Raw genomic sequence first — 15020 nt, 5'->3', positions numbered from 1 at the left:
GGTACATACTGGAAATAAATTCATCTACCTAGTAGTTAACAGGGCATTCAATTTGGGGCTTATGCTACATGGAGGGACGGTAAATCACTGAGTCAGTGATTGCAGGGCCTTTAAAAATGCGTTTTTAGGACGATCGGGTGGGCTCGATGGTCGTGTTCTAGAACTTTTCAGAAAATGACACAGGCTTTGGAATTTGACTGGCAGCTAGGCAGGGACTAGAGTCGGAGGAAGGCGCGGGCCGGGAATTTGGAGAGGATCCCTAAGCGGCAGCGGGCGCGCGCGGTGCGCGTGTGAGCGAGGGCAAGCGGCGGGCGGGTTGTGCGCCGGGTATTGGCAGGCGGGCTGTGGAGGCTGGGCGGTTCCGACTGCCTGACGCCAGCGCGACCAGATCAATCCAGGCTCGGGGAGCGAGCGGGCGCACCAAGGCGAGGCCGGGGCCGAGGCACGGGGACGGCGGCCGGGAGCTAAGCAGAGCGCGGGGACGGCGGCCGGGAGCGGATCGGAGCGCGGGACCCGGCGCCGGGTCGCGTGCGTCCCCGCCGATGGGTGCGCCGCCGAGCCGGTAAAGCCGAGCGTACCCGAGCCGACTCGGGACAGACTTGTCCTGTGCCGCGCGGGGCGCACCGGGACAGGGACCAGCTCCAGGGGGATCCTGGGCGGGCTCCGGGGGCATCCCGGGCAGGCTCCGGGGAGGATCGGGGACAGGCTCCGAGGGGATTCTGGGCGGGCTCCCGGGTCGATCTGGGACGGGCTCCGGGGAGGATCCGGGAGGACTCGGGGACCCGCGCTGAAGGGAATCTGGGACGAGCTCCGGGACGCAGTCCCCCCCCCCCCATGATGGCGCCTCGCGGCCGCGAACCTGCTGCCAGACCTCCCTGCCTCCCCGCGTCTTTGTCGGGCGTGTCCAGCTCTCCGGGGACCCCCGTTCCGCATCGGGCCGCAGCCCCATTGTGTCCCCGCCCCGGCCTGCAGACCCTCGCGGGGACAGCGCTGCGCTCAGCTCGGGTCTCCCTGGATGGACGCGCGCGCCCCTGTGGGTCCCCACACAGCTTGATTTGGGGATCGAGGTTAAGGAAAGTTCGTAGCGTAGTTCCCTCTGATTTATTCAAAGGTCTGGCGGCCTCGCGTCTCCCTCCCCCCCTTCCGCCTACACCCCCTGCGTCGCCCAGTGTCGCCTCATTCCTTTCCCTTTACCGGATTCGATTGCCTCACTGCGCGTTCCGAGCGCCGAGAACAACTGTTCTCGTCCAGACCGTCTTTGTTAGTGTTTCTGTCGCGGGGTGGGGGCGGTGGGCGTGAGAGCGCGGGCCTGAGCGGCTGCTTTGCTGACTGCGTGCGAAGGCTGCGGGGCCAGCGTCTCCCCGAGGTGCTCTGGGGAGCCAGGAGGGACCGTCGCCGGCCACATCCAGACACTATAGTAGTCGCGGCTTTTGTTTATTCGGAGGCACATGCTGTTTTTCTAAATGCACGGTACAAAATAATCCAGCCAAGAGCTTTCCATCTGAAAATCGCCGCCTGTGCCACCGCCATCTAAGAGAGCATCGTTGTAGAATGCTTGCCAACCCCTGACCTCTTCCCTGTCTCTTGGGTTCCTGGGTGACATCTGAAGTTTTCGAAGCACGGACTGAAAGGAGTTGCTTGGTTTATGTAATGCCTTCCTGTTTTGGGAGCAGAATCACAGCATGCCCTTCACAGCATCTCTCTCTAAGGGCCTCTGGTGAATAGTGTGCTCACACCTCAGCACAATGAGAAAACTGTTCCCTGGCCAGGTTCATTTTTCATCGTGTTTATAATTACCACTTTAAGTTGTACCGGAAGCGGATGAGCTGTGCTGCGACAATTCACAAAGAGTCAAGGCAGAGGCAGTGTCCACTGCCTGGGTGTTTTCAATTGGTGTGACTATGTTTTGCACCAGCGTTACTGTGTGATGTAGGTGCCAGGCCTAAATAGACTGGACTGACTTTAGGGTTCGCCCTCCCCGTCTCTGTTTTCCTCGTTTTCAGTTAGATGATATTTCTCTGAAGGTGGAGTGCCATCTGTGTAAGTCTGCATTTCCTAGGGAACTGTAAACCAGGGTCTCAGAAGATGGGTTTTCTGGGGGTGGGGATGCCAGAGGCTCCAAAATGATCAGGTTTCTTCAGAGGATGGGAATTGATTTGTCCTTGATTTAGTTGTGACCCCTGCAGCCATAGGTAGTGATCAAATACACTCTCCCTTTTGCAGTGTCCTCTAGTTCTATAGCCTTGGAGAGATGGTGGTCTTGACATTTTGGAGGAGTAACTGGGTTTTGTTTTCCTTTTGGCAATTAAAAATGCTAAACTCTTGTTCGTTTTGGAATTTAAATTCCTTTTCTGGTAAATTCATGTGAGCATTAAGAGGAAGTAAATCTTGGTCCCCAGTTACACACATTAGTTAAAAACTAAATTTCAGTTTTTAATCTTGATTTCCAGCTATTCTGGGCTCAAGATAAAATGCAATAATGTGGTATATTGGAAGAGGAATAAGCTCCGATGTAATTAGATGAGCATATTTAAGCTGCAATAGCCTTCATAATCAAGGCCAAGTTGTGTGTGTGTGTGTGTGTGTGTGTGTGTGTGTGTGTGTGTGTGTATAAAAGACCTCATTTGTGTGGTCTTACAGGGCTAATGGAGGCATCGCCGAGACTTTATAAATAATGTAGAGTTGTGTGTAATGCGGAGTCTCCAGAGGGGCAGGGAGAGCATCATTACCAGCCTTTTCAACCTGCTTGAGATCTTAAATTGATTTACAGCACTGAACTGGTGCAAAATGATCCGTCAGGATGACATGGGGTCAGCCCGTAAAAGTCTGTGATGTCAGCCTATTAGTTCAGCAATCATAATTAAACCGTATTCTAGGGGCAGCTAAGCAGGACTCTGGCGTTATACTTCAGATATGGGTGCTATATGGATTTTGTTTATGATGGAGAGGGAAGATGGTGAAGAATTCCCGTGTTTCTAAAAGAGGGGAAAGTGTTCTGAACTGTGATTTCTGGGGTGGGGGGTGCTGCATCTTGTTAATGGTGTAGCTTTTCATTTGATGCTCTGGGGTGGTAATGGGGACCTTTGCAGTTCTGATCTTTGTATCAAATGGCGCTTATGTCAGTGTGAATTTAACCTGCTCTTCTGTATGCGCTGAAATACCAGAGGAAGGCACACTTCTTTGTTTCTGCTCTGAGCTTGTAACAGCTACTCAAGCGGAAAAGAAAGACCCTTGCTTTTGCCTAAGTTCTTGTAATTTAGGCAAATAGCCTTGTCTGTGTAGCCCAGTCATCAGTTAAGATACAATGTTGCCTGCACCACCCACATTTCAAGTAGTCATATGTCACTACCATGTTGAATGGAATGTGCCTATGACAGTTTTTATCCGCACAGAAAGTTCTAGACTCTGCAATCTAGAGAGTTGACCAAGGACTCCTCTGCACAAATACCTTTTTCAGAAAGGCAGTTTGGCAGCCAGGGCTACATAGAGAAACCCTGTCTCAAGAACCAACCAACTGAACAACAACAACAACAACTTCAGTTAGGGATGATGCATGAAGACAATGGCTAAAAAGAAGTTGGCTTTTCAATAAGACCCTATTTGCCCCTTGTGACCATGATTTGGAGTACTAGGTAGATGGAAATTATTGTAGTTTTTTTCTCTCTTTCTGAGTTTTTACTGTGTGCCAGGCATTGTTTATGTTGGTTATAACTTATTTAACCCCTGAAACTTCCAGAAGAGTGGTGTCCCCATCTTACAGATAAAGAAACTGAGGCAGTGTGACTGTGCTACTTCAGGCCACACAGCTGGCAAGTTCTTAGGATTTACAATCTAAGCAGGAATATGAATCAAGCCACCTGATAGCCCTGAGCCTCATTCCTAACTCCGTTTTATTGGTTTTCTGTTTTGTTTGTTTTCTTTGTAAACTTTTTTCCTCTAGAACTTTCTCATGCACAAGAAATTTTTCTGTCACCTGAGTATACGAAGTCTATGAAATAGGTCTACAAACCAAATACTTACTGATAATTAGTTACAAAGAAATATCCATTATTAAAGGCCAGCAGAATGGTTCAGCGTGTTAGTAAGGCTGATGGACTGTGTTTGATTCCAGAACCCACATGGTAGAAGGAGAGAACAGACATCCACAAGTTGCCTCTTAAATAAATTAAATATAAAAACATCTTAAACTTATTTATTTAAAGGTAATTCTTTAGTATACATAATATATACACATATACATACCACTTACTAAAAAGGAAAATAAATTTGCTAATTTATCAGATGGACATTCTGTTTGTTTATTTTACATTAAAGTTGACTGGGCACACAGGACACGGGGCCTCTTCTGATTTTCAGAATGGATTGATACTTTGACTTCATAGTTGTCAGTGCTGAGAACTGTCAACCTAAATATACGACATATTTATCAAATGACAGAAGTGTGTTCAGGGCTGTTTTAGAAGTTATTGGGAATTCTAACCTCGTCCCAAGTCAAATTCATTGAACATTTTATAAAACTCAAGCCCAGCAACTCAACCATCGATTTGTAGGACTGAACATTCTACCACAGTCCAGTCCGAGGAAACTAGTGTATGCTGTGGGGGGTGGGGAGAGCGCTAAGAAGCGTCCTTTCCTGTAATCAAACTGTTGCTTTAAAAAATAAAGTTAAAAGAAAGAAAGAAAGAAAGAAAGCCAGCCCCACCATTTATCTGTGCCTGTGAAGAGGACGGGTGCCCGACATGTGAAGGTTAAGGAAAGCCCACTGGAGTCTTCTCTCTCTCACTGTATGGGTCCGGGGATCAAGCTCGGGTTATTAGGCGTGGCAGTAGGCACCTTCACCAACCTTCTTCTGTACCAAGGCATTGCAGTTCTGTAAGAGCTAAAAAATTGGTGTCTAGTAAAACTACAGCCATGTAGATATAGATAGATAGTAGTTTTTTTCTCTGTAATTCATAACATAGGATAGTCTCAGATCGGAGCTGACGTGTTGCCCTTAGTTGGTATGAGGATGTGCGTGGACCGTGCAAAGCGTGCATGCTGCATGTTCCAGCCCAGTTGTACGGTGCAGCAGGGGTGCCAGGAACACCTTGGACTCATTGTCTGTCTGTCTACCGGGAGACCCTCAGGTTCACTATCTAGGAAGGCTTTGCTGTGTCAGTGTGGACAAGGAGTCAAATGGATTCCTTGCCATCCTGTTTTTGGAGGGTGCTTTCTCCCATCACCAGCCCCCCCATCATCACCCCCATCACCACCTCCCCACTCCCCCCCACCCCCCCACCAACCAACCCCCCCACCCCTGGTTTAAGCAGCACATGTTTTGAAGACAAGTTTGCCAGGAAAGCAGCATGTTTACAAGTCCAGGCAGTTGTATCGCTACTTTTCTGATTAATTCCCTCCACTTGCCCTTCGTGTTGCTGTACTCAGTCCCAAGCTGATGGACGCTGCTGCTGAAGAAAGTTGCAGTCACCTGGTTTATTTGTTTTATCAGAACACCTCTGCTTACTCCGAGCAGCTAACGAAGCAGCTGGAGATAAGAGTGGTTCTCGAAAATTCCTCGGAGACTTTATTTTATTTTATTTTATTTTATTTTTTAAGAATGGGTGTTAACTTTTGTAGAAAGGCTCACAGTTCAGTCACTCTAACTTCTTTGGAGGAAGGGTTAGAGCTGCTTAAGAATCTGATGGAAGTATGGTTCAGTTCCTACCTGGCTGCTACATCCTGTATACTCCTGTCTTCCTATCCAGAGATGTGGATCTACACTGGTGAGTTTGTGCATAAGGCTCTGTCTGTGCTTTCAGGCAAAGTACACGGTTTGATTTTGAGACTGTCTTGCCAAGAGCTTCAGAGACTAAAGATGCTTACTGTTAAATACTGCTTTCAAGAGTGTCGAATCCAATTGGTTCTTACCGGGTTGGCCAATCTGAGGCCAAGAGAGGTTACCTGGCTTGTGTAATGTCTCCCCTCTAACTATGGAAACAGAAAGCCAGATCTGGAGTCTCTGCGTATTGCGGGCCCATTTATTTTATTTTATTTATGTATTTTTTCTGTTCCATTCAGCGTTTCTGTGTCACTGAGCTGAGCACATCCTGGATCTTTTGGGGAGGGAAAGAAAGAATAATTTCTTTTGGCATAGTTTTGTTGTTTTGTACTTAACATTGTTTGAGCTAAGTAGCAATCAAATCTGACATCCATAGAGAAATGTTTGCTTTCTACAGCTTAAAATTGATTTTTTTCTCATTCTAGAAATCGAAAAGAAAAACCCCATGTCTGATTTAATCAATGGGATCTTATTAGAAATGGATGATCTGAGGCTGAACAGAGTTCAGATTAAGTCAGACAGTTGTGACATGCTGAAAGGGGCATGAGACTCTTCTTTGGACTCTAGACCGCTGCGTTCCTCACTAAAAGCTGAAGTTTGGGGTCTGCGGGAAGGAGCTGGGTGGGTAGTAGGGAGAGTTGGAAAGGTGTGGGGAGAGAAAGGGTAATTTAACTATAAAAGGGTGAAGAAAATATAAGTCAAAATGACGTTGAGATTACTGAAATGTCTTGGTGTTCTATGTGGTACCAAGATCGTGGGCTACATTTAGAAACATAGAGCATCTCTTCTGAAGTCTGTTCTTTTCAGTCCGTATTCCTTCTTTTGCCATTATCGGGTAGTAGACATACTCAGTCTAATTTGACCGTCAGTGGTCTGATTTGTAGCAAAAACACATGAAGTATTTTCAGCAATTACTTAACTGTGCAATGGCCTCCTTTAAGTTAGAGAAGAAACGAAACCAGGAAGTAACTACTTCAGATCCAAACTGATCATTTAGGTGTGTGCTGAGATAGGGCACAGTTAGTCTGTGCCAAACCAGCTCTGCAGATGCGAGCAGGAGAGACGCTTTCCGGAACGGTTCAAACTTCAGCGACTACATCCATTTTGGGGAATGTAGTCAAATTGGGAACTGCCGGGTTTGGAGGGTGTAGCAGCTCAGCTCTGTCGTTTTCATTACAAACTGGAAACAGGATTTGAGAACGGAGTCCCCCCCTGGAAGAGAAAGCCTCAGAGCCTGTCAGGCTCCAGGAATCCTTTTCTGTTGATTCTTCTACATCTCTTTTCTGTGTGGTTCCCAGAGTTGAAAAGAATCCCTTGTGTTTCTCTTTGAAGAGCCCACATCTGTGCTGTGGGGAATTAGTGGTGTTGGGTGCCTCTCCTTCCTCTGTAGTATTGTTTATTATTAAAGATATTCCTGAATCAAAAGAAGGAACATATAATACACATCAGCATTAACTAAAATCCATATGTTTCTTAGTTCAGGTGTCAGCGAATGTTTGGGAAGGAGAGATATAAAAGGACCTACATGCTTAATTCAGAAACACGTTGCTATGCTGAGTTTTTAAGTGCTTTATTACAGTCTTCCTGAATTTTAGAGCTCCTGTGCTATATCTTTTTCATACAGTCTCAGAAAGTTATAGGATCTGTTGATTCAACCTGTCCCTTCCTGCTCCTTGTCTGTGTCCCTGCAGAGCACAATCCTTTCAGGCTGGCACAGCTATTTTTCCTTTCAGTTTCAAACACCAGAAGAAAAAAAGAGTAGCTAATTATCTTAAACTACTATAATTAGGCATTAAATTAAGTCATTCATTTAGTTAAATTCAAGTTCCTTTATTTGCTTAGATTGAAAGAAAACTTTTTTTTTTAGTAGAAGAGGGATATAAGCCCCTTATTTGGTGATTTTGTGTGTGTGTGTGTGTGTGTGTGTGTGTGTGTGTATGTGTGTGTGTGTAGTATTATAGGTAATGTGTACATCAATTACCCATGATTTTTTTTAAGTTAGAGTAATTCATGAGAAGACACATAAAAATGAAATAAAAAAAAAATCAGTAACACTGTAAGAATTATTACAGGGCAGTCTGGGGACTCCAGTGGGGTAGAAGTACATGGGGCTTGTGTCGTAGGGAGCACAGTGGACAAGCAAGGGTGAATGGCCCTTTCCGTCCACTGGAAATTCTGCAGTGGTGTAAGTGCCAGCTGTATGCCACGCAGAACTGTGGCCGTGGGTGACTGTCAAGCTCGGAATGTGGCCGGTGCAGCTGGGGCATGGCCTTTATTCACATCTGACCTTGGTGGGCGTTCATGACGGAGCCTGAGAGGATGAGAGTTGCAGAAGTTCAGATGGACAGTTGTCATGTGCAGTAACGCAGAAGCACCAAGAAGTCACCGAGAAAGCTCCGTCATGAATTTGGAATCGGGTGGGGTATGTTGCATTTTCTTTTTAAAAGCTTTCTTTTATGTGATGATTAATGTTTGATAAAATGGAAAATGAACAAAAACAAACAATGAAGATGTGGCCATTACACGGCTGTGGGATTACAAGAGGATGCCAGAGATGACCTTTAAGCTTTGAACGTCAGTGGCTGGAAACATGATGCAGCCACTCCATCGAGTGAGGGATAAAGGTTGTGCGGGCGAAACATTGGAGTGGATCTGTGGATTTCCAGTGGGATGCCTGGTTAGGTCCACAGGTAAGTTAGAGGTGGGAAACTCAGCTACGGGTGGATCCTGTGCCCAGCAAGCTGCTTCTGTACAGAGCTACCTGCTCTTTACCCAGAAGGCCCAGGAGACGGGGCAGCACGTGTTCATCTTTTCTATCCAAGGCCACACACAGGAATTAGGAGGAATAGTTGAAGAAGTCGAAAGAGGCAACTGTAAGAAAGATGCAGCCTTGGAAGGGTCCATGGGTAGAGTCCAGAGCAGGCTCAGAGAGGAGGCATGCCTGCCACCTAGGTTAAAGCGGGGAAAAGTATAATTAAGTGAATGCAATTGTGCAGAGAGTGAGTATTAGAAAATGGGGAATAGATTCTTAAACTTCTACTAGTCCCTTCTTTCTTCAATATGAGACTCTATATAGAGAGGGTGCAGAGGCGAAGGGACATCGTTAAAGAGTGTGATTGTGATCTGGAGCACAGGTGACAAAATACTGACCCTGTAATATCTGAGCAAGAGCCAGGCTATCCAGGGAAGGGCCACCGCAGAGTGCGCACCGCCTGGGGTGGCCGTCCTGCACTGCCTTGCAGGGAGCTGGTTACCCGTTAAAATCGTGCCCCATCAAGCCCCCCAAACACTCACACTGTGACTTTGGAAAAACTACTCTTAGCCTGTGATTCTTCTCCACTAGCAGAAAAACGGAGATGGTAGAACAGCCCAAAGATTTGCTATGGACATGAAAGAGAACTGGTTTTGTGTTTCATCTAGTTTGAAGCCTGGTTTCATGTTCTACCAAGGAAAAACTCTGTGTAGCTTTAGAGATATTAAAACAGTGTTAAGATGCAGGAGTTGCATCTCCTTAGGGGCAAGTGCAGAGTCATGAAAGACTCAGTGCAGAACCAGCCATCGAGTGAGAATTCATCAGCTATGGTAACTGCTTAGACAAATCAATGGTTTTCCAGCTGAGATTGTTAACAAGCAGCACCTCGTCCAGTCTGGATAAGGGAGTGCAGGCGGAGGAGTCTGAAGGCCTCCATGATTGCAGAAGATCTTTGGAGAAGGAAGGGCAGAAATAGCCACGTTTGGGAATTTGTACTAAAGCATTTTCCTGACAGCTGCTGATGAAGGTGTTTAGGAGGTGTGGTAAACTGAGGGATGACCCCTTTAATGAGCTAGATAAATTATTTAGATTGCTCAAAACCTTTCAAAATGATGATTCTGAATTTATTTCATGAATTTATTCATGCTTTTTTTCCGATTGACTTCCCACCGCAGTACTGGGATTAAATAACTGTCTCTTCTGTTTGTTTCTTCTTTTTTCATCATTCATTAGTGTTCATTTTCCCCCACTCTGACAAAACACAATTAATTCAGATAGATTCAGGGATGGAGTCTTACTGTGGTAGTTGGAAGGAAGGCTGGCGAATGGCAGTTTGAGGGCCTTACCACTCGGTAACTGCCAGGCCTTCTAGATGGGCCACCAAGGGCCAGATCCAGATTAGAGACATTTTATAGATAAGACAAATGTCCTGTCAGTTGGTATGCACCAAGTATGCAGACAATGGGTCTCAAACAGCACTACCTGTGGCCACTGAGAACCTTCCAGACACAACAGAAAGCAATGCCCCAAGAGAAGAACTTGGGGGAATGTGAGTGAGCAGTTCACAACGGAAACACAGGCTCAGGACTGTGTCCTGCAGCAGTTCACCCCTGGGAGGCAGCTGCACTTTCTTGGACCTTAGTGACTTCCTCCCTGTGGATGAGAACGTGTCTGTCCAGCAACACTCCACTTCTCCCGGTGAAGGAGAGGAGTCCAGTATTTCAGGGCAGCTGGAGGGAAGCAAGGGTTGTGGGGGTTCGAGGTACATGTAAAGGCCACCCATTTCCTCCACAGTAGCCTGTTTCCTCCAGGACAGGTCTTGGGGCCAAGGGTCACCTCGCTAGAATTTCACGTTTCTGGCGCTGTTAGGGCTCCTGCGCATGCGCGTGGCTCCATCAGCTGGCCGAGTTAACGAGCCTTGAAGACTCTAGTCTTCCCTAGCACCTTGGGAAATAGGATTCCCCGCCCTTGTGCCTGTGTCGTAGTATTAGATTTCACAGTGACATTTTCTCATTTATAGGAGTTAACAGTGATGTCTTAGAGTGTGGCTTTGATTATTGAGACGGACTGGTTTATGAAGAATCAGTGAGAAAAGTTCCCCTGTGTAATAAAACCTCTTTTTTTAAAAAAGCATCCATATTTAATCTCCTGGCTTTCTGTTATGGATAACAGTTAGTTTGCAGGGGCCCTTCATGCACTACCCAGATGAGGTCTGCTGGTGATTGGCAGGATTCTGACCCAACTGAATCAAATTCTGTCTTGCCTCAGTCTCAGGTATAAGGGTGCTGCGTAGCCACCAGAGTTTGTCCTCTCACCATCGCCTTTAAATGGCCTAAGAATATTTTCAACATGGAGGGGAAAGCTTGCGTGTCTCCCCTGTAGGCTCTGTGTTCAGCCTGTGGCCATCCCCCCTCCCCATCTTTTATGCCTCTTCAGGATGATGAGTGACAAGGACGAGGGACTGGTCATGTCATTCAAACACCTTCAACTCAGTTGGACAGGAAGAATGAATGTTGAGATGCTAATTTTATTAAATATAGTGGCTTTTCTTTTTTTAAGAGAAAGTGTGTGTGTGTGTGTGTGTGTGTGTGTGTGTGTGTGTGTGTGTGTATGTGTGTGTGTTGCCGACAGCGTTTGGGAATCTGTTCACACCTGCCACCTTGTTTGAGGCATTACTGTGTCTGAGCTACTAATGTTTGTCTCTGTACTGCGTACTCCAGTATGGCCAGTCTGTGAGGTCCTAAGCAATACTCCTGCCTTCCCCTCTCAGCTCTCCATGGGAGCACTGGGATCATAGACGCACATTCCCATGTCTCTATTTTTACTTGGGTTCTGGGAGTCGAACTCAAGTCACCAAGCCTGGCAGGCAAGCACTTTGACCCCATGAGCCATCTCCCTGACCCAGTAGCTTTTCTTGATGGGAAATGAAATGAGCCCTTATAAAAGCTCAGGACAGTTGGTATGTGGCGTGCCATCACATCTGTTACAGCTTCCTGTTTTGTTGTGGGTCCTTGTTGGCTTTGCAGTCTGGAGCGATTAATAACAACCTCATTATCTTCCCTGTTGTGTACCTTAACCCCCTTGGGTCTTGCCTGTGTGGGAAAGAGGTTCTTGCCGGCCTACTTTTCTCCTTTAGCTTCCTCCAGTAAGTTCCTGAATGTCTAAAATGTATATTTATACGCAACGCGTATCTCACAGTTTAGGTTTCTGTTTAGTTTAAGCTTGGGGGAACGTTTGATAGGTTTTAAGTAGTTTTTTTTGCTAACTGGAAGAAACCTGAACTTATCATCCAAATGACTGGCACAGAGAGTAGATGACATCTACTTGTGCTTAAGGAAAGAGTTGTCAGATTGTACGGGATGAGATGTTCCGTGTTTCAGGAAAGCTCCCCTCTCAGAGGGCACGCCTGTGTGTTAGCCAGTGCCACAAACATCACACATTTCTACTTGACTTTCCGCACATCCTGTGCAGTGTGAGAGGGAAAGAAAAGCGTGTAGCTTCTATGTGAAGAGGCGATCCAGTTGGTACAGTTACTACAGTAACGTACATGAAAGGCTGGATAATAAGCTGTTGATAGTCTGTGGCTGAGTTTTAAAGGCAGTTTACAGATGCTTGGGGTAGTCTCAGAAATCAAGGGGTTGGGAAGGAAGTTTGGTGCGATTGGTAGGGAGTTCTAAGTTTTATTATTTTAGTGTGTGTGCGTGTGTGTGTTTGAGCATGTGGGCATACCATGCTGTGCCCATGGAGGTCAGAGGACAAGATGAGAGTTGGTTCTCTCCTTCCACTGAGTGGCTCCAGGGGATTGGTCAGGTCATCCATCTGGTGTGGAGGCAAGCACCTTAAGCCCCTTGGGTCTTGCCTGTGTGGGAAAGAGGTTCGTACCGGCCCACTTGTCTCCCTGAGCTTCCAGTAAGTTCCTGAATGTCTAAAATGTATGTTTATACTTAATGCGTATCTTACAGAGTTTGATGAAGTTGGGATAAAGGATTATAAATACAGGGCTGGTACTAAGGAGCTTGAAACTCTGAGGAACAGCACAAACCTGCTTGTCGAGTCTGCCCTCTGTTGTAATACCTTTTATTTTAGTTATCATGTTAACGCCACCGAGTTCCTTGAGGGCATGCAGGGTGTCCTCATGATTTCTGTGTGAAAGCACACTGGGTCCTCTCACCTTGTCTGTTCCCCAGAGACTCACCTACAGGCCTGTCACAGGAGTACCAGGCTGGTCCATAGGGAACCTGGCACAGTCAGCTGTCTGCCTGACACTGTGGGTATGTGTGGTGTGTGGGTATGTGTGGTGTGTGTAGTCTTCCGTTTTGGAGTTTTTTGAAAACATGTTAGGAAGTCTGCCCTGTTAGTCGTCAGGGCCTTGTGGGTATGAACCCTGCGTTGCTTTCCTGCTTGGTAGCCTGTGGCAGGGTGTAGGACTACTGAGGGCTCTTGCTCTGTCTTTCTTTAAAGAGTCAGAATGTAGGGCAGGAGGGTGCTTCAGCTTTTAAGGGCTCCTGCAGGAGACACAGACTTGGTTCCTAGCACCTGCATCAGGCAACTCAAGTCACCTGCAACTTGCACTCCAGGGGATCCAGCGCCCTCTTCTGGTCTTCGCAGAAACTGCATTCATGTGCATACTCATAGTTTGAAAAGAAAGGATGTGTGTTTTGGACATCATTGGCTCCACCCTAGCAGGAACCAGAAACTCCTCAAGTTGAAGAGTTTGCAGTGCAGCATAGTAAATCGGCTGGGGCCTGGGGTGCTTAGATGGCAGAGAGAAAGGGTGAGGTCTGGCAGAGCTGAGCGTGGTCACCTGTCAGTGTCTGGGAAATTGTTCAGTTGTCACAGCGTGGAGACGGAGCATGGAGTTGCATCTGGTTTGTAGGAGCAAGAGGCCAGGGATGCATCTCAATTGCCGTCATGCTGAGGTGGAAAGAATCTTGAACAGGGCACGAAAAGGAGGATCGGGAGGCAGGAGGATAGCGAGGTGGCCACATCTGCTTTCTCTTTTCTCCACTGTCCCACCCCCTACTCCCCACTTCTTCAGTACAGACAGCATTGGACTTGCCGCTGTGTGTTGGACTGTACAATGACTGTTGGGGTATTTTTATCTTACTAAAATAAGATGCTTGAAAAATTCTTGGCTAAATTTTCACATCTATGCTTGCTCAGTCGGAAAAGTATTATCTCAAGGGCAGGAAATGAGTCCTAGTAACTATTTTTTTGCACTTTTATTTTATTTATTTATTTATTTATTTATTTGGCTTTTTCGAGACAGGGTTTCTCTGTACAGCCCAGGCTGTCCTGAAACTCACTTTGTAGACCAGGCTGGCCTCGAACTCAGAAATCCGCCCGCCTCTGCCTCTCGAGTGCTGGGATTAAAGGTGTGCGCCACCACGCCCAGGTCACACTTTTATGTTTTTAATAAAGGACCTTGAAAATACGATTGTTAAATTATATCCACTCATTTGTAGATGTGTGTCTGAGGGAGGGAGCGTGTGTGCCACAGTGCACATCTGGAAGGCAGAGAGGACAACCCTGTGTCTCCTACCACACAGGTCCCTGGGGTCAGACTCTGCGGCAAGCGCCTCTACCTGCCGACACTGATTGTCAGCCCAGAAAATGAATTTCTGAAAAAGAGTTTAGTATTCCGCAGTCAGTTAATGGGGTCCAAGAGTGGAGTGTCTGCGTGGCCGTTGATGACGTCCTCTTGTTCTGCTTCACTTTACTTGAAGCTCTGTGAGTAGACGTGAACAGGATTTTGGTCATGGCTGCCCTGATAAAACCCATGATTCGTCCATGGTGTCAGAAGATGGGGACAAAGCAAGAGGGAAACCAGCAGCAGCAGCAGAGGTAAGTTAGGAAGGAAGGGGGCGGGCCATTAAAATTAAATACTAAACAAACCCCTCTGCCTTATGCTAAACAAAGGGGGTGTCGCTGGGCAGTGGTTGCGCACGCACGCCTTTAATCCTAGCACTCGGGAGGCAGAGGCAAGCCTGAGGTCAAGGCCAGCCTGGTCTACAAAGTGAGTGCCAGGACAGCCAGGGCTACACAGAGAAACCCTGTCTGGAAAAAACCAAAAAACAAAAACCAAACAACAACAAACAAACAAACAAACAAACAACCAAAAGAGGTGTTCTTCAGGAAGCAGGGGGACCTTGCCAAGTTCCCTTGGCCCACAGGTCCGCAGGGCGCTCAGGTTTTAGTTACACAGACTCTAAGTAATGCAGACCTCCTAGGATTCCCACTGGGCTGAAGGGATTTGGTGTCTGGCTGGTTGAGGGTTCCTCCCCCTCAGATTTCCATTGTAAGGGACCCACAGCTTAGGAGACAGAGGAGAGGTAGTGGCCACAAAGAAAATGACAGCGTTGACCATTCCCCTTGCCCCGCTGTCAACCATTCCCCTTGCGTGTGTGTGTGTGTGTGTGTGTGTGTGTGTGTGTGTGTGTGTGTGTGTGT

At 47.0% G+C, this 15020-nt stretch overlaps 2 protein-coding genes across 4 annotated transcripts in view; one reads left to right on the top strand and one right to left on the bottom strand.

The window, feature by feature from the left end:
* Positions 1–259: 259 nt before the first annotated feature.
* On the bottom strand, positions 260–949 carry LOC110337768 (basic proline-rich protein-like). The gene has a single exon (XM_021220815.1). The coding sequence runs from the start codon at positions 947–949 to the stop codon at positions 260–262; it is 690 nt and encodes a 229-aa protein (XP_021076474.1).
* Smad1 (SMAD family member 1) overlaps positions 317–15020 on the top strand; it is a 60937-nt gene continuing 46233 nt past the window's right edge. For 2 of the 3 annotated variants that reach the window (XM_029532424.1, XM_029532423.1), the window contains exon 1: positions 14026–14414. The gene's annotated coding sequence lies outside the window, so the exon portion shown is untranslated. Of the gene's footprint in view, positions 563–14025; positions 14415–15020 lie in introns of those variants that run through there. The other variant, XM_021220050.1, reaches the window with a different exon arrangement.

The sequence above is a fragment of the Mus pahari genome, chromosome 20 (assembly GCF_900095145.1).
Source record: "Mus pahari chromosome 20, PAHARI_EIJ_v1.1, whole genome shotgun sequence".
NCBI lineage: Eukaryota > Metazoa > Chordata > Mammalia > Rodentia > Muridae > Mus > Mus pahari.
The sequence above is the reverse complement of the archived record's forward strand: the minus strand, read 5'-3'. Positions and strand labels throughout refer to the sequence as shown.

What these genes read in the sequence shown, in the direction of transcription:
- LOC110337768 (XM_021220815.1), bottom strand. Translation starts at nt 949, where the DNA reads ATGGGGCTGCGGCCCGATGCGGAACGGGGGTCCCCGGAGAGCTGGACA.